We start from the raw sequence: 20,535 nt of genomic DNA on the forward strand, positions 1-20,535 counted from the left end.
TAGAGCTCACCGCACCAGGAACGTCGTAGCCCGTAGGTTGATGGGCAGGAGACCTTACCCACGTCGACAATATCGAACCAGGCGCTCGTACCTGGACATGAGCGAGGCTGATTGTGTGAAAAGGCTGCGTTTTCACAGAGAAGTTGTCATTGAGATCTGTGATATGGTGAGAGCAGATTTGCAGCCCAGAAGCAGAAGGACAACTGCCTTGTCTGTTGAAGTGAAAGCAACAGCTGCACTTTCTTTCTATGCCTCGGGATCGTTTCAGGCTACAACTGGAGATGTGTGTGCCATCTCTCACCGTGCAATACATGCCTGCGTTTACCAGGTCACGGCTGCACTGTATGCGCGAAGGAATGACTTCATCAATTTTCCAATGACCGCACAAGCGATCCATGAGAGGGCTGTGGGCTTCTTCAGGATTGCCGGCTTCCCAAAGGTACAGGGCTGCATTGATTGTACCCACATAGCCTTGCGAGCACCCGTGGAGGATTTCGAGCAGTACAGGAATAGGAAAGGTTTCCACTCTATCAATGTGCAGCTCGTGTGTGACGACAAGCAGCGCATCATGTCAGTCGATGCGAGATACCCTGGCAGCACCCATGATGCGTTCATCCTACGCGACAGCATTCTATCTGACATGTTTGAGCAGCAGCCAGAAGGGCAGAGCTGGCTACTGGGAGACAAAGAGTACGGCCTGACCACCTGGCTCATGACGCCCATTCGTGTGACACGGACAGAAGCTGACCGTCAATACAGCATGGCGCACATTGCGACGCGCAGCATCATTGAGAGGACCATTGGCATATTGATACAGCGATTCCGATGTCTGGACCATTCCGGAGGACAGTTGCAATACTCTCCTCAGATTGTCGGTCACTTCACTGTTGTGTGCTGCATGCTTCATAACTTAGCCATCATGAGGCAGCAGGAGCTGGTAGTGGAACCCGAAGACCAACGTGAGGGTCCAGTGCATGATGATAGTATTACGGAAGACCAGGATGTGGATGATAACGACAATCAGGAAAGCATGCAAGTGCCTGATGCCGAAGCACGAGGTCGGAGGAGGGCCGTCCATCGTGCCCCTTTAACGATTGCTCGAGACTTGCGCCAGCAGCTCATCCGTGAACGCTTCAACCACTGATGCCGGAGGGCTCTGCGACCACTTTTGCATATGGACATGTTTATTCTTTGCAGTTGTTCCTACTTTGTGTTGTGTTAATGGAACGTGAAACAGTTTTAATGAAAAAATATTTTATTGAAAAGTTAACGTCACTCTAATAAAATATTTGTTGTATCAAACTATACTTTTTAATATGACTCTTGAAGATCACTTATAAACTTGTAAAGTTACAAAAGTTACAAAACACTTTGTGTGTGAAAAATGTTACACTCTAAGATCACTTACACTTCAAGATCACTTTCACTTCAAGATCACTTTTTAGATGCAAAATTAAATAATTTACAGAATGTGAGAGCATTTACACTATAAGATCACTTGAAAACCCTGAGATCACTTATATGTTGTAAAGTTACTAAAGTTACAAAACAATTTCATTGTGAAAAATCTTACACTCTGAAGAACACTTAAACTTCAGGATCACTTTTTATGTGCAAAATTAAATAAGATACAAAAAAATGTGAGAGCATTTACACTATAAGATCACTTAAAAACCATAAGATCCCTTATAAGTTGTAAAGTTACAAAACTTACAAAACAATTTCAATTTGAAAAACGCTACTACAGCTACATCAAGAACAAGAACAAAAGCAGCAAAGAAAGGCTGCAACCATCTCTCATCCACATCTCAGTGAATGTTCACTTCCTCATGAGGGTGTCATTTGATTGGCTGGGCTGTATACCCTTATTGCAGCAGCTACCTCAACCAGGCCCTCCCTGATGGCCTGTGCCGTCATTTGCATGCCCTCCCTGACGGCCTGTGCCATCGATTGCACTCTCTCGGACATTCCCTCCTTAAGTTCCCGTGTCATTACTGCTATTTCTCCCGTCAGGACCGTCAACTCTTCACCTACTGCACTGTCGCCACCGATGAGTGATCAGGTAAGCTCATTGGTCTCCATACCCAATGCCACAACCTGAGCCGCATCTGTTGCACGCTGCATCTCAGGAGAGCGTATCTCCAATCTCCTTCTCCTCTGCCTGGGTCTGCCTCGTGGCACCACTACACTGGGAGGCGCGGGCACGGACGGTGGGATGCTCGGTGTTGCAAGCGGCACCACTACACAGGGAGGCGCAGGCTGGGACTGTGGGACGCTCTGTGTTCCAGACGGCTGAACTGGAGGGAGAGGCTTGGGCTGGAATGGTGGGATGCTCTGTGTTCCAGACGACAGCACTCGAATGCGAGCCGTGGGCTGGGATGTTGGATGAATGGGTGTAAACTGCTCCATGATATCAGCAGCAACACTGGGACCCGAAGCGTCGAAATCAAAACCATAGCAGGTGGAACCAGAACCTATGCGAGAGGGAGGCGCAGGCTGGGACGGTAGTGCACTGACTGTAGAATGCTGCATTATACCAGCAGCACCACTGGGACCCGCAACATCGGAAGTGAAACCATGGAAGGTGGAACCAAGACCTATGCTAGGGGTTGAAACTCTGATGCCCCTTGATGGGGGCTCATAAATATTAAATTGGAAGCTCTCCACTGCAGACATTTCAGTCATCGCTGCCATCATCCAGTCTGGATCGTCCGCAGCTGGTTGTACTGGTTCTTGTTCTGTACCCTCAGGATCCTCAGGGTTGGCAGCAGCAGCATCGTCATCATCATCATCATCATCATGTTCTGCAAAATACATCAGAACAGTTAAATGCTTAACAGCAAGGGAGGGAGCAGGATGGGTGGCATGAGTACTCTCACACATAGCAGGCCAGGCAGCAGGTTGATTTAAAGGGCCATGATGCATTTTCAGGACTTACCCTCTTCCTCGCGTGCGGGCCCAGCTTGTGCTGTACCGATTGCTTTTCTCCATGTACGACTCATCATAGCAGCTACCCTTTGTTCCAAGGGTGTCAGTGGATGCAGATTGGGCACGCCTCCTCCTGTCCGAGTTGCCTCCCTTTTGTGGGCCAATTTCTTCTGCAAAGAGTAAAATATAACTTTTTACAGAGTGTGTCAGTCTGCAAGGTGGGGCATACAGATAGCCAGGTTACAATTACGATTAAATTAAAAATGGGAAATATTACTTACACTAACTACTTGACCAAGGTCGTGCCATTTCTTTTTACACTGACTTCCAGATCTCCTGGTATGCACCACTGCGCAGTAATCTTCTGCAACTTGGTTCCAGCGTTTCTTCATTTCTTTTGGTGGTACTTTTATGCGACCTCTGTTGCTGGTATCTAGCTCCTGCCATCTCTGCTCAATTACGTTGACCAATATCTCCACTTCCTCATGCAAGAAATTCTTTGTTCTTGGTGGACGTTGATCCATTGCAAAGTTGAATTGGCACTCTTATTTCTCCAAACACACAGTCCTTAATTTGCATGCACCAATGCAGCACCGGTTCTGCAAGTTTAGCAGTGAAAAGCTGAACTCACTGATTTCAGCAGGTGATTTATTCAGCAGTGCTGCTAAAAGCACTCCCTCACACACAGAAATATTTAAAAAAATTAAATTACAAGCCTTTGCAGGGGTCCAAGAAACAAATCTTCACTTTTTCTGCAGTCCTTTTAAAAATGGCCGAGTGCCAATGTTTGTGTGAGACTGCGCGTGCGCGAACGCTCCAACGCGCACGCGCAGCACCACGAAGGCTAATTTAAATTGTACCCGCCCCCTGCTACTTAGAAAATCGGCGCGAGTGTTAGGCTCCGCCCCCTGCTGCGAAGAGCGCGTCGCGCCAAGCAGACATCAAGCTCCAAGGAGCTCGAGAATATCAGACTTTTTTTTTAGGCGCAGTTTTCGGCGCGAAAAACAGGCGCCCAGCTCAGAGGTGCGCCGTTTTCGCCGCGGGACGAAACTTGGGGCCCATGATTCTAAAAGGTTGCAGAAATCAACAGGTAATTGTTTTTTAAAATCAGGGCAAAAGATCGTGGAAACTCAATTTGCACTGGACATAATTTTCTCGAGCTTTTGTACTGGTTTGACCGATTTTGGCGAATTGCACTAGAAAAACCAGTGCAACCTTGCGCAAACTCCAGGCCCATGTGTTTAGAGTGCAAGTCACATGCTTTTGTATGTATATATAAATAGAATCACATGCACGACCAACCATGAAGTGTCTTTTTGCACTACCATTTCTGAACACAGAGGCTTGACAGGGTAGATGCTGGGTGGATGTTTCTTCTGGCTGGGGAGTCGAGAACTGGGGATCACAGTCTCAATAAGGGGCCGGCCATTTGGGACTGAGAGGAGGGAAAATTTCTTTAGTCAAAGGGTTGTGAATCTTTCGAATTCTCTGCCCCAAAGGGCTGTGGATGTTCAGTTATTGAGTATATTCAAGTATATTTGGATAATAAGGGAATCAAGGGATACGGGGATAGGGTGGGAAAGTGGAGAACTGTTCCACAGGTGATTTCTATACTCTTGAAGGCTATCACCAGTGAAAATCAGCAGCCTATGGGAACATGGAACCATGGCAGCCAAGCTTTCTCCTATCTGGATAGCTCTGTTGGTCGGTGCAGACACGATGGGCCAAAATGGCCTCCTACCGTGCTGTAAATTTCTATGATTCTATGAAGGGCTGCAAACTGCATTTTTTCACATGATTTTAATTATTATTAGCTCTGAGCGCATTGTCCCTTTAATTCATAGCCCTTTTAATTGTCCACAATTCCTTGCAAACCGCACACCTCGCTCCCAGAGGTTGTTAGAAGCTGGAATGTCACTTCAGGATGGGAATTTTGACTTCCAGGCTTGCACTAACGCCACCAGGTGGGCACATTAAGTTAAAGCTGGGCTAAAAACCTTTAGCCCCCCACCAGCACAAATTTTTCGTGGGTATCGCTGGGTCCATTTTAAGCAGCCACAAATTTCTAGACCTATGTCTTTAAAATGTCTGCACACCCTGGTCCAATTATCCCTTCTCCTTGAACCCCACTTCACCTGTAGACTACACTTGGTGTTGACTTCTCTTGTGCCATGCCACAGGAGATTGAATATTGTACGTGTGTGTATTATTTAATATATTTTGCATTATTGAGTATTATTTAATATGTGTGTGTTATACATATTTCCTGTGTCACAATTTTTTCATGGCCTGTACTCTCGACTGTAAATAAATGTTGGTGCCTTAGAGGACGAGACCGGGGAATTAGTGATGGGGAACATGGAGATGGCAGAAACTGTGAACAAATATTTGTATCAGTCTTTACGGTAGAGGACACTAAAAATATCCCAACAGTGGATAGTCAAGGGGCTATGGGGGTGGGGGGTGGGGGAGGAACGTAACACATTCACAATCACTAAGGAGGTGGTACTCAGTAAGATAATGGGACAAAAGGCGGATAAATCCCCTGGACCTGATGGCTTGCATCCTAGGGTCTTGAGAGAAGTAGCGGCAGGGATAGTGGATGCATTGGTTGTAATTTACCAAAGTTCCCTGGATTCTGGGAAGGTCCAAGCAGATTGGAAAACTGCAAATGCAATGCCCCTATTTTTAAAAAAAAGCAGGCAGACAAAAAGCGGGAAACTATAGACCAGTTAGCTTAACATCTGTGGTTTGGAAAATGTTGGAGTCCATTATTAAAGAGGCAGTACTGGGACATTTGGAAAAGCATAATGCAGTCAGGCAGAGTCAGCATGGATTTATGAAGGGAAAGTCATGTTAGACAAATTTGCTGGAATTCTTTGAGGATGTAACAAACAGGGTGGATAAAGGGGAACAAGTTGATGTGGTGTATTGGACTTCCACAAGGCATTTGACAAGGTGCCACATAAAAGGTTACTGCACAAGATAAAAGTTTACGGGGTTGGGGGTAATATATTAGCATGGATAGAGGATTGGCTAACTAACAGAAAACAGAGAGTTGGGATAAATGGTTCATTCTCGGGTTGGCAATCAGTAACTAGTGGGGTGCCGCAGGGATCAGTGCTGGGACCCCAACTATTTACAATCTATATTAATGACTTGGATGAAGGGACTGAGTGTAACATAGCCAAGATTGCTGATGATATGAAGATGGGAGGAAAAGCAATGTGTGAGAAGGACACAAAAAACCTCCAAAAGGACATAGATAGGCTAAGTGAGTGGGCAAAAAATTTGGCGGAATATGATGTTGGAAAGTGTGAGGTTATGCACTTTGGCAGAAAAAATGGAAGAGCAAGTTATTATTTAAATGGAGAAAAATTGCAAAGTGCTGCGGTACAGCGGGACCTGGGGGTCTTGGTGCATGAAACACAAAAGGTTAGAATGCAGGTACAGCAAGTGATCAGGAAGGCCAATGGAATCTTGGCCTTTATTGCAAAGGGGATGGAGTATAAAAGCAGGGCAGTCTTGCGACAGGTATTCAGGGTATTGGTGAGGCCACACCTGGAATACTGCGTGCAGTTTTGGTTTCCATATTTACGAAAGGATATACTTGCTTTGGAGGCAGTTCAGAGAAGTTTACTAGGTTGATTCCAGAGATGAGGGGATTGACTTATGAGGAAAGATTGAGTAGGTTGGGTCTCTACTCATTGGAATTCAGAAGAATGAGAGGTGATCTTATCAAAACGTATAAGATAATGAGGGGACTCGACAAGGTGGATGCAGAGAGGATGTTTCCACTGATAGGGGAGACTAGAACTAGGGGGCATAATCTTTGAATCATGGGCCGCCCATTTAAAACTGAGATGAGGAGGAACTTCTTCTCTCGGAGGGTTGTAAATCTGTAGAATTCGCTGCCTCGGAGAGCTGTGGAAGCTGCATCATTGAATAAATTTAAGACAGAGATGGACAGTTTTTTAACTGATAAGGGGTTATGGGGACCAGGCAGGGAAATGGACCTGAGTCCATGATCGGATCAACAATGATCGTATTAAATGACGGAGCAGTTTCGAGGGGCTGTATGGCCTACTCTGGCTCCTATTTCTTATGTTCTTATGCAAGGTTACCATTAAAATTGCATTTCAATTTTCTCAATGTTCAGTGGTACCTTCATGCTCTGTCTCCCAGGTCTGTTGCTGTAGGTAGTACTGCAGTACGTTTTAAGTTTTATTTCAATTATTTGTATTTTTTCTTCTGCCTCAGACCCATCAGGTAATTGTTATCTATAATTTCTTTATATTTATTTTACTTTTATTAGCTGCCACTATTATGTATGCAAATCTCACCAGTGTGTAAGACTTGCCACCAGGGTGCACACCTGTGGGAGACCTAAGGGTCACCTGTGCACTCTGGGCAAGCAGGTATAAAAGGCAATCCACCATGCTGCTTCCTCACTTTGGAGTTACATTAAAGAGACTAAGGTCACAATGATTTGAGCTTACTACACAGTCTTGTGGAGTTATTCTGAACATAATAGCCACCATCTCTGCCTTCTTCCACTGGTCTTCAGCTCCTGCTGAGGACCAGTGAAGGAATGGCAGCCAATGGTGGAGTGAAGGGAATGGGGGATGCATAAGAGACCAGAGTCGGAGAAATGCAGAGTCTCAGAGGGTTGTAGAGCTAAAGAAGGCTAGCAAGATGGGGAGGGAAAGGCCATGAAGGGATTGAAATACAAGGATAATACTTTGAAATGTTGGCGTGTTGGGGGACAGGGTATCAGTATAGGTCAGTGAGGAGAGATGATGATGAGTGAATGGGACTTGGTGCAAGTTATGATACAGGCAGCACAGATTTGGATGAGCTGAAGTTTATGGAGGGTGGTAAAATGGAGTACAGCAAGGAAAGCATTGGAATAGTTAAGTCTGGAGGTGAAAAAGACACGGATTGGGGTTTCAGCTACAGATGGGCTGAGGCAGGGCTGAAGACGGATGAGCAGCCCCACTGACCCCACCCCCCCCCCCTCCTACCCCCTTCCCCCAGATGTGCTAAATTATCTTTAATTGTTTTTCAGAACTGAACTGGGTAACTAACAATTTTGTTTTGAAAGCACTCATTGCACTTATAATGTATTTGTTGTGTATCTGTAAAGCATGCACTCCCATGTTCCGCCACCAGAGAGCTCATCCCCTGAAGTCTCAAGGGATCCCAGCATCCCTTGGGAGCACTGTATATAAGCTGGCCCCTAAGGCCTGTTCCTTACTCTGGAGTGTCTTATTAAAGACTGAGGTCACTGTTACTTTAACCTCCCTGTGTGCAGCTTCATCTATGTTAGGAACACAATAACTGGCGACAAGAATACGAACCCAACGCAAAGATGCAGCAAACTGTGGGCATCCTGGAGAAGTTCTCGGAGGGTGAGGACTGGGAAGCCTATGTCAAACGGCTAGACCAGTACTTTGTAGCCAACAAGCTGGACGGAGAAGGAATCGCTGCAAAAAGGAGAGCGGTCCTCCTCACAGTCTGCGGGGCACCGACCTACAGCCTCATGAAGAATCTTCTGACTCCGGTGAAACCCAGAGATAAGTCATATGAGGAGCTGTGTACACTGGTTCGGGAGCATCTTAACCCAAGGGAGAGCGTGCTGATGGCGAGGTATCAGTTCTACACGTGCCAGCGATCTGAAGGTCAGGAAGTGGCGAGCTATGTCGCCTAGCTAAGGCGACTTGCAGGACAATGTGAGTTTAATGGCTACCTGGAGCAAATGCTCAGAGACTCTTTTGTTCTGGGCATTGGCCACGAGACCATCCTACGAAAACCTTTGACTGTAGAAACACCGACCTTCAGTAAGGCCATTGCGATAGCACAAGCATTTATGACCACCAGTAATAACACCAAACAAATCTCTCAGCACACAAGTGCTAGCAATGTTCATAAATTAACTGGAACTCTGTTTGCGAGCAGAAATGTATAGGGCAGAACCCACGAGTGTGCAACTGCCAGCAGGCCTCAGGTGACCCAGATCGGTAGTGGGTAAAATGATGGAATCAATTATTAAAGATGTCACAGCAGCGCATTTGGAAAGAGGTGACATGATAGGTCCAAGTCAGCATGGATTTGTGAAAGGGAAATCATGCTTGAAAAATATTCTGGAATTTTTTGAGGATGTTTCCAGTAGAGTGGACAAGGGAGAACCAGTTGATGTGGTGTATTTAGACTTTCAGAAGGCTTTCGACAAGGTCCCACACAAGAGATTAATGTGCAAAGTTAAAGCACATTGGATTGGGGGTAGTGTGCTGACATGGATTGAGAATTGGTTGGCAGACAGGAAGCAAAGAGTTGGAGTAAATGGGTACTTTTCAGAAAGGCAGGTAGTGACTAGTGGGGTACTGCAAGGTTCTGTGCTGGGGCCCCAGCTGTTTACATTGTACATTAATGATTTAGACGAGGGGATTAAATGTAGTATCTCCAAATTTGCAGATGACACTAAGTTGGGTGGCAGTGTGAGCTGCGAGGAGGATGCTGTGAGGCTGCAGAGTGAATTGGATAGGTTAGGTGAGTGGGCAAATGCATGGCAGATGAAGTATAATGTGGATAAATGTGAGGTTATTCACTTTGGTGGTAAAAACAGAGAGACAGACTATTATCTGAATGATGACAGATTAGGAAAAGGGGAGGTGCAACGAGACCTGGGTGTCATGGTACATCAGTCATTGAAGGTTGGCAAGCAGGTACAGCAGGCAGTTAAGAAAGCAAATGGCATGTTGGCCTTCATAGCGAGGGGATTTGAGTACAGGGGCAGGGAGGTGTTACTACAGTTGTACAGGGCCTTGGTGAGGCCACAGCTGGAGTATTGAGTACAGTTTTGGTCTCCTAACTTGAGGAAGGACATTCTTGCTATTGAGGGAGTGCAGCGAAGGTTCACCAGACTGATTCCCGGGATGGCGGGACTGACATATCAAGAAAGACTGGATCAATTGGGCTTGTATTCACTGGAGTTCAGAAGAATGAGAGGGGATCTCATAGAAATGTTTAAAATTCTGATGGGTTTAGACAGGTTAGATGCAGGAAGAATATTCCCAATGTTGGGGAAGTCCAGAACCAGAGGTCACAGTCTAAGGATAAGGAGTAAGCCATTTAGGACCGAGATGAGGAGAAACTTCTTCACCCAGAGAGTGGTGAACCTGTGGAATTCTCTACCACAGAAAGTTGTTGAGGCCAATTCACTAAATATATTCAAAAAGGAGTTAGATGTAGTCCTTACTACTAGGGGGATCAAGGGGTATGGCGAGAAAGCAGGAATGGGGTACTGAAGTTGCATGTTCAGCCATGAACTCATTGAATGGCGGTGCAGGCTCGAAGGGCCGAATGGCTTACTCCTGCACCTATTTTCTATGTTTCTATGACTCAGAGTCCCCAACAAAGGATGAATGCAGGGCAATTCACACCTTGTTGGCGTTGTGGAGGCTTCCATTCCGCCTATTCATGCCGCTTCAAAGGGTATGTTTGCAAGAGCTGTGGAACAATGGGGCACCTCCAACGAGCTTGCAAACGAGCTGCAAGCTCTGCAAAACCTGCTAACCACCACGTGGCAGCGGAAGGTCGGTCCATGGTGGATCAACGCAATTTCGAGCCTCAGAGAGAGGAGGCAGATGCTGAAGTGCATGGGGTGCAAACATTTTTGACGAAATGTCCACCTATAATGCTAAATGTAAAATTGAATGGCTTACCCATAGCCATGGAACTGGACTCTGGCGCTTGGCAATCCATCATGAGTAAAAAGATGTTTGAGAGACTGTGGTGCAACAAGGCATTCAGACCAGCCCTGAGCCCCATCCAAAACTGAGAACATGCACCAAAGAGCTTATTACTGTCCTGGGCAGCGCCATGGTCAAGGTCACCTATGAGGGCACGGTGCACGAACTGCCACCCTGGATTGTCCTGGGCAATGGCCCCACACTGCTTGGAAGGAGCTGGCTGGGCAAAATCCGCTGGAACTGGGATGACATCCGAGCGCTATCACATGTCGATGAGGCCTCATGTACCCAGGTTCTCAACAAATTTCCTTCCCTTTTTGAGGCAGGCATTGGAAACTTTTCCGGGGCGAAGATGCGGATCCACTTGGTCCCAGAGGCACGACCCATTCACCACAAGGCACGAGCGGTACCTCACATGATGAGGGAGAGAGTGGAAATTCAGCTGGACAGGCTGCAATGCGAGGGCATTATCTCCCCAGTGGAATTCAGCGAGTGGGCAAGCCCGATTGTTCCAGTACTCAAAAGTGATGGCACGGTCAGGATTTGCGGCGATTATAAAGTAACTATTAATCGTTTCTCACGACAGGACCAATACCCGCTACCTAAGGCAGACGACCTATTTGCGACACTGGCAGGAGGTAAGAAGTTCACCAAGCTCGACCTGACTTCGGCCTACATGACGCAGGAGCTGGAGGAGTCTTCGAAGGGCCTCACCTGCATCAACACGCACAAGGGACTGTTCATCTACAACAGATGCCCGTTTGGAATTCGGTCGGCTGCAGCGATCATCCAGAGAAACATGGAGAGCCTACTCAAGTCGGTACTACGCACGGTGGTTTTTCAGGATGACATATTGGTCACGGGTCGGGACACTGTCGAGCACCTACAAAACCTGGAGGAGGTCCTCCAGCGACCGGATCGCGTAGGGTTGCGGCTGAAGAGGTCGAAATGCGTCTTCATGGCAACAGAAGTGGAGTTTTTGGGGAGAAAGATCGCGGCGGTCGGCATTCGGCCCACAGACGCCAAGACAGAGGCTATCAGGAACACGCCCAGGCCATAGAATGTCACGGAGCTGCGGTCGTTCCTGGGACTCCTCAACTATTTTGGTATCTTCCTACCGGGGTTAAGCACCCTTTTAGAGCCCCGACATGTGTTATTGCGCAACGGTGAGAACTGGGTATGGGGAAAAAAAACAAGTAATTGCTTTTGAGAAAGCCAGAAGCATTTTATGCTCCAACAAGCTGCTTGTATTGTATAACCTGTGTAAAAGACTTGTGCGAACATGTGACGCGTTGTCGTACGGAGTCGGGTGTGTATTACAACAAGCTAACATTGCGGGGAAGTTGCAACCTGTCGCCTATGCTTCTAGGAGCTTGTCTAAGGCCGAGAGCGCCTTCACATGATTGAGAAATAGGCATTAGCATGTGTGTTTGGGGTAAAGAGAGTGCATCAGTATCTGTTTGGCCACAAATTTGAGCTGGAAACCGATCACAAGCCCCTCACATCCCTGTTCGCTGAAAACAAGAGGATAAATACTAATACCTTAGTCCGCATACAAAGGTGGGCACTCGCGCTATCAGCGTATAACTATACCATCCGCCACATGCCAGGCACCGAGAACTGCGGATGCTCTCAGTCAGCTACCATTGCCCACCACGGGGGTGGAAATGGCGCAGCCTGCAAACTTGTTGATGGTGGCGCAGCCCGCAGACTTGTTGATGGTCATGGAATCATTTGAAAATGATAAATCACCTGTCACGGCCCACCAGATTATGACTTGGACCAGCCAAGATCCTCTGCTGTCCCTAGTAAAAACTGTGTACTGCATGGGAGCTGGGCCAGCATCCCCGTTGAAATGCAAGAGCTAATCAAGCCGTTCCAGCGGCGAAAGGACGAGCTGTTCATTCTGGCAGACTGCCTGTTGTGGGGTAACCGCGTAGTGCTACCCAAAAAGGGTAGGGAGACGTTCATCTTGGATCTCCACAGCACACATCTGGGTATAGTAATGATGAAAGCGATAGCCAGATCCCACGTGTGGTGGCCCGGTATCGACTCTGACTTAGAGTCCTGTGTACGTCAATGCAGCGTATGTGCTCAGTTGAGCAACGCGCCCAGAGAGGCACCACTAGATCCTCGACCATGGTCTGGCCCTCGGTAAAATGTTCCTGGTGGTGGTGGATGCTTTTTCAAAATGGATTGAATGTGAAATAATGTCGGGAAGCACCGCCACCATTGAAAGCCTGAGGGCCATGTTTGCCACCCACGGCCTGCCTGACATACTGGTCAGTGTCAACGGGCCATGTTTCACCAGTGCCGAATTTAAAGAATTAATGACCCGCAATGGGATCAAACATGTCACCTCGGCCCCGTTTAAACCAGCCTCCAATGGGCAGGCAGAGCGGGCAGTACAAACCATCAAACAGAGCCTTAAACGAGTCACAGAAGTTCACTCCAAACCCGCCTGTCCCGAGTTATGCTCAGCTACCGCACGAGACCCCACTCGCTCACAGGGGTGCCTCCGGCTGAGCTACTCATGAAAAGGACACTTAAAACCAGACTCTCGCTGGTTCACCCCAGCCTGCATGATCAGGTAGAGAGCAGGCGGCAGCAACAAAATGTAAACGATGGTCGCGCCACTGTGTCACGGGAAATTGATCTGAATGACCCTGTGTATATGCTAAACTATGGACATGGTCCCAAGTGGAACGCGGGCACGGTGATAGCTAAAGAAGGGAATAGGGTGTTTGTAGTCAAATTAGACAATGGACAAATGTGCAGAAAGCATCTGGACCAAACGAGGCTGCAGTTCACAGACTGCCCTGAACAACCTACGGCAGGCACCACCTTTTTCGAGCCCACAGCACACACCCAAAGGATCAACGACACCACGCCGGACCAGGAAATCAAACCCATCACGCCCAACAGCCCAGCAAGGCCAGGCTTACCCAGCAGCCCTGCAGGGCCGACAACACACCAGCCCAGCGAGGGCACAGCCAACACACCAGAACAGACATTTGTACCGAGGCAGTCCACCAGGGAAAGAAAGGCTTCCGACCGCCTCACCTTGTAAATAGTTTTCACTTTGACTTTGGACGGGGGAGTGATGGTGTGTATCTGTAAAGCATGCACTCCCATGTTCCGCCACCAGGGAGCTCATCCCCTGAAGACCCAAGGGATCCCAGCATCCCTTGGGAGCACTGTATATAAGCTGGCCCACAAGGCCTGTTCCTCACTCTGGAGTGTCTTATTAAAGACTGAGGTCACTGTTACTTTAACCTCCCTGAGTGCAGCCTCATCTGTGTTAGGAACACAATAGTATTTCCTTGACATTATAAGCACAATGAGTGCTTTCAAAACTAAACTGATGCTTTTGCTGCTCTGTACTGGAAAACTGGCCAAGATTAGGCAGCAGGCCTGGGGGGACAGCAGGTATTGCAGCTACAAAAAGCAATGTGATGGGACTGGGAGTGAGGAGAAAATGGTAAACGATGAATGGATGAAAAAGGGGAGCATAGAAGAACAGGAGGCGGGAAGGTTAAGGGATGGGGATGACAGGGGAAACAGTAGAGGGTAGAGGTAAAAGAGAAGGGAAAGAGTTTGAAGGTGGTGAGGAGGGAAGAGGAAATCTTTGCAAATCAGCAAAAATTCATAATCCAATCGGTAGGTGCCTTACTAATCAGTAAGTAGGCAGCACAAGTAAAAATCACCATGAGTTTCAGAACAAAAATGGTTGCTCATTAAGTTGCACAGCAAAAATTGTTGGTTAGCAACAGCTAGCACTTTAAAAAAGGAGACCATTCTAATCTGAAAATATATATTTTTAACACTTTTATCTGCCAGCTTATTTTTTTAGTAATTAGGCTGTAAGGACCAAAAAATACACGATAAACACACACAAAATACATATTCTACAATAGCACATATAAACTTGCCAAAGAATGACCTTTTGTGACTTTATTAATGTTTTTCATTGGAAGCCCGTTTGTGTCTGAGAAGCTTGTACCTACATTGAGGCTCTGTGCTGTCTTACAATTCCCTTTCCTGGGCTCTAGTCTTAGCTTTCAGCTGTGATCAATGGCAAATGTGTGGCAGGTAACCATGTGGTCTATACTGTAGTTTGTTACGGGCCCTTTTTAATCAGTATCCTCCAGTTTAAAAAAAAAATGAGTTCCATTTCACTGCAGTTATTCTGGATTTAGTTTTGGAACTTTGGAGCACTCCTGTGTGTCGCCCATATTTAGTTTTTTATTTGAGTTCCTTTAAAATACATCCTTGAACATTTTTACTTATTTTTTTAAAATGGCCAATCCTTGCTCTCATCTTTATTTAATCCATATTTATTTTTCTGCCGCGCTGGATCGCATACGCATGACTGCTATCACATAGTCTGCACATACATTATTATCCTCTTGGGGTCATTTTTTACTTTCTCGATTGATGAGTGGAACCTTAACAAAATTAAAATGTTTCTCTGTTACCTGTGAGAGAGTACAGCTTGAAAGAGCCAAGAGATGATTGAGGTTGAAGTAATTGGGGGATAGGAATGTGGAAATTGAAGAAGTGGAGACAGCTAAGAATGTTTAGGAGGGAACAGGGAGCAGTGATTGGAGAAGGGGTGGGTTAAGGAGGAGTGTGGAAATGTATATTTTTGGCATACATAATGTTTATTATACTTTATATAAAGCTTTAAAACTAGCTTATATTAGAAATATATTTTTAATATAAATTATTCAATACATTCAGTTTTATTTCTATTTATAAAATCTGACTCAGAATAATGAAGCTTGAATTGACTCAGTAAGGCATAACAATTACATCCTGCGGCATCATAAGGGACACAAACCTGAAGTTGCACACTTCTGCACTTTAACATTAGAATTACGTGTAGCATGATATAACACTTCTGTCCTTGTATAACTACATATCCTTGACTTACTGTGAGCAGGATTACAGAAGATTGGCTAGTTTTTAAAAATTATACACAAATTCTACTGCAAACAGTTTTAATAATAGAACTCTTTTTAGAAAAATATGTTGTCAGTTTCATGTCAAACATGTACAGCCTGGGATCAAACCTCGGATGTCACAACACACAGTACATTTATCAACTGTGTGATTAGAGATATCTGGATTCATCTAGTTTTAATAACAATTATTTCAATTGCATTTACTATTGTATAAGGTACTGTTGTTTAATATCGTTTGATGTTTGTGTCCTGTTGAAACCTGTAATGGTTCCCAATTTATTTCCTTCACATTCTTGCCTTTGATCATATTTCCCCAGAGCAATTCTCATTCATTCTGGCACTGAATGCATGCCAAAAGTTTAAAGGATATATTCCTTCCATTTTATGCATATTTTCCCTTCTGGACTCATGATATGTGTTTAATTACATTTACAGCTTTTGAGAAAATGTATTTTACAAATGGGTAACCCTGTGGTGGAAGGACCATTAGGAAGTCCACCTTTTGAGAAACCCAGCATTGAACAGGTAAAGAGAGTGAAGTTATTTGCAAACTGCAATCTGTAGAGTGAGCTTTAGCCTTGGATATTGTATGAACAGTTTGGTTCTAAAACAATATGCCCAAAAATAAAAATTGGGGCATGGAAGAAACTATTCCGGCTGAGATTTAGTTCAGGAAAATGTAACCTAAAAGTCCATTGGATGATTCTTTTTGAACTTTCTGTGCTTAAGTATGTTACTCTTTTTTTCAAATGCTCCTATTTTCTCTTAAGTTCCTCGTTAATACCTTATTCCTCTTTGTATGACAGCACAAATGATGTCTGAAACAATGTTGTATAAAGCACCCAACATTCTTGTTGGAAGCAGTGAAACTCTCCTGGAACACAAATTTCATTACCTGGCTCAGACTGAAAGTGCTGCACAGCTGACATTGGGGACAGTTTTCAGGTGCAGCTGTCACTGGGCTGACCTCTCAGACCTCTAAGTAGCGCTAAAGTCACAATCACTGCTTTGGAGCAAATGGGAGAATTGCACGCATGCACAGTGCCAAATCTGCCCAATGGAAACTTGCCCTATTACAAAACCACTTTCAGTGGAAGTGATTCAGTTATACAGTTTTATAAAATAAATATTAGGAAACATGCTTATGCCTTCCCATGTGTTTGGTTGGGATTGCAAGCTGTAGGTGTAGGTTGAGCCTATTCCACCATTCAGTTAGATAATGGATGATTTATACCTCAATTCTATTTACTCGCCATTACTCCAAATCGTTTGATACTCTTATCTAACATAAAATCTATCAATCTCTGACTTGTAAATTTCAGTTGATCTAGAAGCCAGTTTTTTGGGGAGAGAGTTCCAGATTTCCACTGCCATTTGTGTAAAAAAAAAGTGCTTCCTGATTTCAATCCAAAATGGCCAAGCTCTAATTTTAAAATTATGCCCCTTGTTCAGGATTCCCTCACCAGAAGAAATGGCCCGGATTTTCCAGGGCTTATGACCGCGTATGTGATTTCATGTTCAGCATGCGCGAAAACCTGGAACTTGCAATCTGTCAAGATTCTTATTGACAGATCCTCCGCATCCCTGGGAAATGGACATTTGCTGGCGGAGAGTTGGGCTATTTGTTCAACACTTTCCCAACGAATGCCCATGAAACTCTTGCACCTGGTAAAAGCAGGAGTAAGGCCTTTTACCAGCGTACGGGTGAAAATAAATATTAAAATACATTTTTAAAATTATTTTAACATAAATCTGTAAAATAAGTGTTATTTTTAAATTTAAGTTAATTTTTTGTTTTAAATATAAATTGTATTTTAATTCATTTTAAATATGTAATGATTTTTTAAAATTTCAGTGTTAAAATGTATTTTTTGGGTGATTCCTATTAAGCTTCAAGGATTCCATACGTAAATGGAATCCCCATAAGCATAATGGGAATCCCCTTTGATTGGTTGGGCTGGCCTATGTGATCTCAGGAGCGCTTGCGAATCACATGCGCCCCTGGGATACGTGTGCCTGTACGCATGTATATGCCAACAGGCCCAGGAGCGCGAGTCTCTGGGGATCCAGGACCATCAGGTAGGTGCATAGATTTATTGGGGTTCGGCGGCATCCATCCACAGGAAGCCTCCAACCACAAATTTAGACCCAATTTCTCTGTATCTATCCTATCAAATCACTTTATTATGTTAAGGACCTTGATAAGATCACCACACAACCTTCTAAACTCAAGGGAATACAAACAAAGTTTATGCAACCTGTCCTCGTAACATAACCCTTTAACTTGATATTAGTCTGGTGTATCCATGTTAGTGACCTTCTCAAAAAATGCAATTAGATTAGTCAGACATTACGTACCCTTCACAAATCCATGCTGACTCTCTTTCATCAGCTCATACTTGTTCAGGTGCTTAGTCACTCTGATTACATTTGGAAATCAGGGAGCACGTTTGTCCTCAGGAGGTTAAATAGGTGGAGAAGAATCCATAATAATGTAGACTATAAAACATATAAATGGTCCAATAATGTACACGTTACCTGTTTTATAAACGTGGGGCCATGGTATTTATCTCAGATGAGATTACCGGCTGAGCAGAACTACTTAGCCATGAAACATGTTCAGTTTCTTTTTAAATTAAATTAAATTAAAGCATTTTCTCTCACCGCCTTGTCCCTTTTGGCCAAGGAATGGCACATGAAGCAGAGACTTGAATATAAAAAATTGTACAGGAAATAAATTTTAATAATGTAGACATGGTGATAGATGAAGATTCTAGAGTTTTGCTTAGTTATATTTGGGACCAGGAATTATTTATTGCAAAACTTTCTCTTGAGGCTTGTAATTGTGCTTGGGATGCTAGCAAATAACATTGGTCTGAAATATTTTCTCTGATATTTTAGCAGAGACATTAACCTATTTATTTTAAAGCTGGTTAATGCCTCGGCTAAAAAAGTAAAGATGAATTTCAGATGAAAATGTTTGTACATTCATATTTCACAAGATCAAATAGGTAGTTAGATTTTACATGGTTTGGGGAAAGTCTGAGCTTTCCACATTGTTTGCTTTCTCCTTTCTTTTATTCTTTTTTGAAATCAGTTCCAGCCTACAAGAATTATGCTGTTCTCTAATGTGAATTTATGAACTGGCGAACTGGCTTGAAATTGACAAGTACAAGCAAACACTCTACGTTTACTGACCTGTTTTTGCATGCTACATGGAACTGTATGAGTTTTTTTTAAACATGCTATTTACATTTTCTTTTTTTTATTTAGGGAGTTATTAATTTTGTACAGTACAAGTTTAGTCACCTTCCACCAAAGGAAAGGCAAACTATTTGTGAACTGTCCAAAATGTTTTTGAATCGAATCAACTACTGGCAGCTGGAAACTCCCTCACAACGAAGGCTTCGGTCACCAAATGATGATGGTGCTGGATACAAGGTTAATTATACAAGGTATTAGACAAATCGTACACACAATGGGAAGCCCCAGAATGTTGTGAGACTTGGTGTAGGCCGTGTTCCAGCTTTTAATTCCTAAAAAGCTCTCGTGGCTTTTTTGTTGTTGCAATTCTTCTTTGATTACAGCCCAGTAACATACATTTAGAGTCCACATTATATCATCTACATGGTATATTGTGGTAGTGAGTAAGATTTACTGAGTGGGATGGGTTGTCGACAACCCTGGAGACTCTAACTGAAGTCAAAGGTTATGAAGCTGTTCAAAACTATTGTACAACTTGTAAGGAAAGCCAGTATTTAATTTTTTTAAAAATCATTTACCCCTCTTACACAATTTCTGATCAACTGGTTTGTTGATTGATTAGAATAACTAACCTGCATGCAGCAAGACTCGACAACGTCCTGCTTGGATTTGTAAGTGGCAAATAACATTTGTGCCACAAAAGTGCCAGGCAATGACCATCTCCAACTAGAGAGAGCTTAACTACCTCCCCTTGACTTTCAATGGCATACCATCACCAAATCCCCTACCATAAACATCCTAGGGATCACCATTGACCAGAAACTCAACTGGACCAGCCACATGGTTGCTGTAGCTACTAGAGCAGGTCAGAGGCTGAGTATTCTGCTGCTAGTGGCTCACAGCCTAGGGCCGAAATTCATCCCCGTCGGAAATTAGTCGCACCTACCATTTTTCCTGTGTTTCCACCGCCGCGGTGGATGCGGTGGCCTCTTGTGCTAAATTCAGCTCTTTGTTTTTTTTTCCCGAGCGGGGCGGAAGTCGGTATAATGGGGGCGGAAGTGGGATGGAGAGCAGAAGATCGGTCATAAGAAGTGGGGGGGCGGGCGGAGTGTCTGCTGCTGTCGGTCATCGGCATAGCGCTGAGTGCGTCATCACGCTGGCGCGTCACCACGTCTCTCCCCTACACTTGGAGGGGAGAGCCACTGCGAACTAGGACCACTGGGCCACCAAGGGAGGGTTTCGGCTGGGCCAGTGGCCTGGCGCCCAGGAGGAGTGCCAGGCTGCCTGTTGGCGGTCCGGGCAAACCCAGGGACATAATTGTCGGGCCGATGGTGGCTGCAGCAGTGTGCCCTCCCCTTTAATGGTGGCCGCACCGCCATTTTACACACACTGCAAACACACTGCACCAACAGAAAAAACTGCCGGGGGCGCCGCATAACGGCCGCAAGATTTTTTTTAGGTGAATTTTGCTTGCGGGACGGGAGATCGACGGTACACGCTTTGATGACGCACTTAGGGGGGGGTTTGGTAGCAGTGGAGACTGCCGGAAAAACCACAGAGGAGAATTTCGCAAGTGGCGGCCATTCGACATCGCTGTGTGGCCACCACTTTCGGGCGGTAACTGGCCTCATCGGGAGGCTGAATTTCAGCACCCCCCCCCCGTCTCTCCAAAGCCTTGCCGCCAT

The 20,535-nt window shown here is 45.1% G+C and overlaps 1 protein-coding gene across 3 annotated transcripts in view; it reads left to right on the forward strand.

The window, feature by feature from the left end:
• kat2b (K(lysine) acetyltransferase 2B) overlaps positions 1 to 20,535 on the forward strand; it is a 97,281-nt gene that overhangs the window by 22,995 nt on the left and 53,751 nt on the right. For all 3 annotated transcript variants that reach the window (XM_070881279.1, XM_070881280.1, XM_070881281.1), the window contains exons 4-5: positions 16,082 to 16,171; positions 18,920 to 19,101. In XM_070881279.1, the coding sequence (XP_070737380.1) occupies positions 16,082 to 16,171; positions 18,920 to 19,101 (272 nt within the window). The remainder of the gene's footprint in view (positions 1 to 16,081; positions 16,172 to 18,919; positions 19,102 to 20,535) is intronic.

Source organism: Pristiophorus japonicus, chromosome 5, assembly GCF_044704955.1.
Source record: "Pristiophorus japonicus isolate sPriJap1 chromosome 5, sPriJap1.hap1, whole genome shotgun sequence".
NCBI classification, from domain to species: domain Eukaryota; kingdom Metazoa; phylum Chordata; class Chondrichthyes; family Pristiophoridae; genus Pristiophorus; species Pristiophorus japonicus.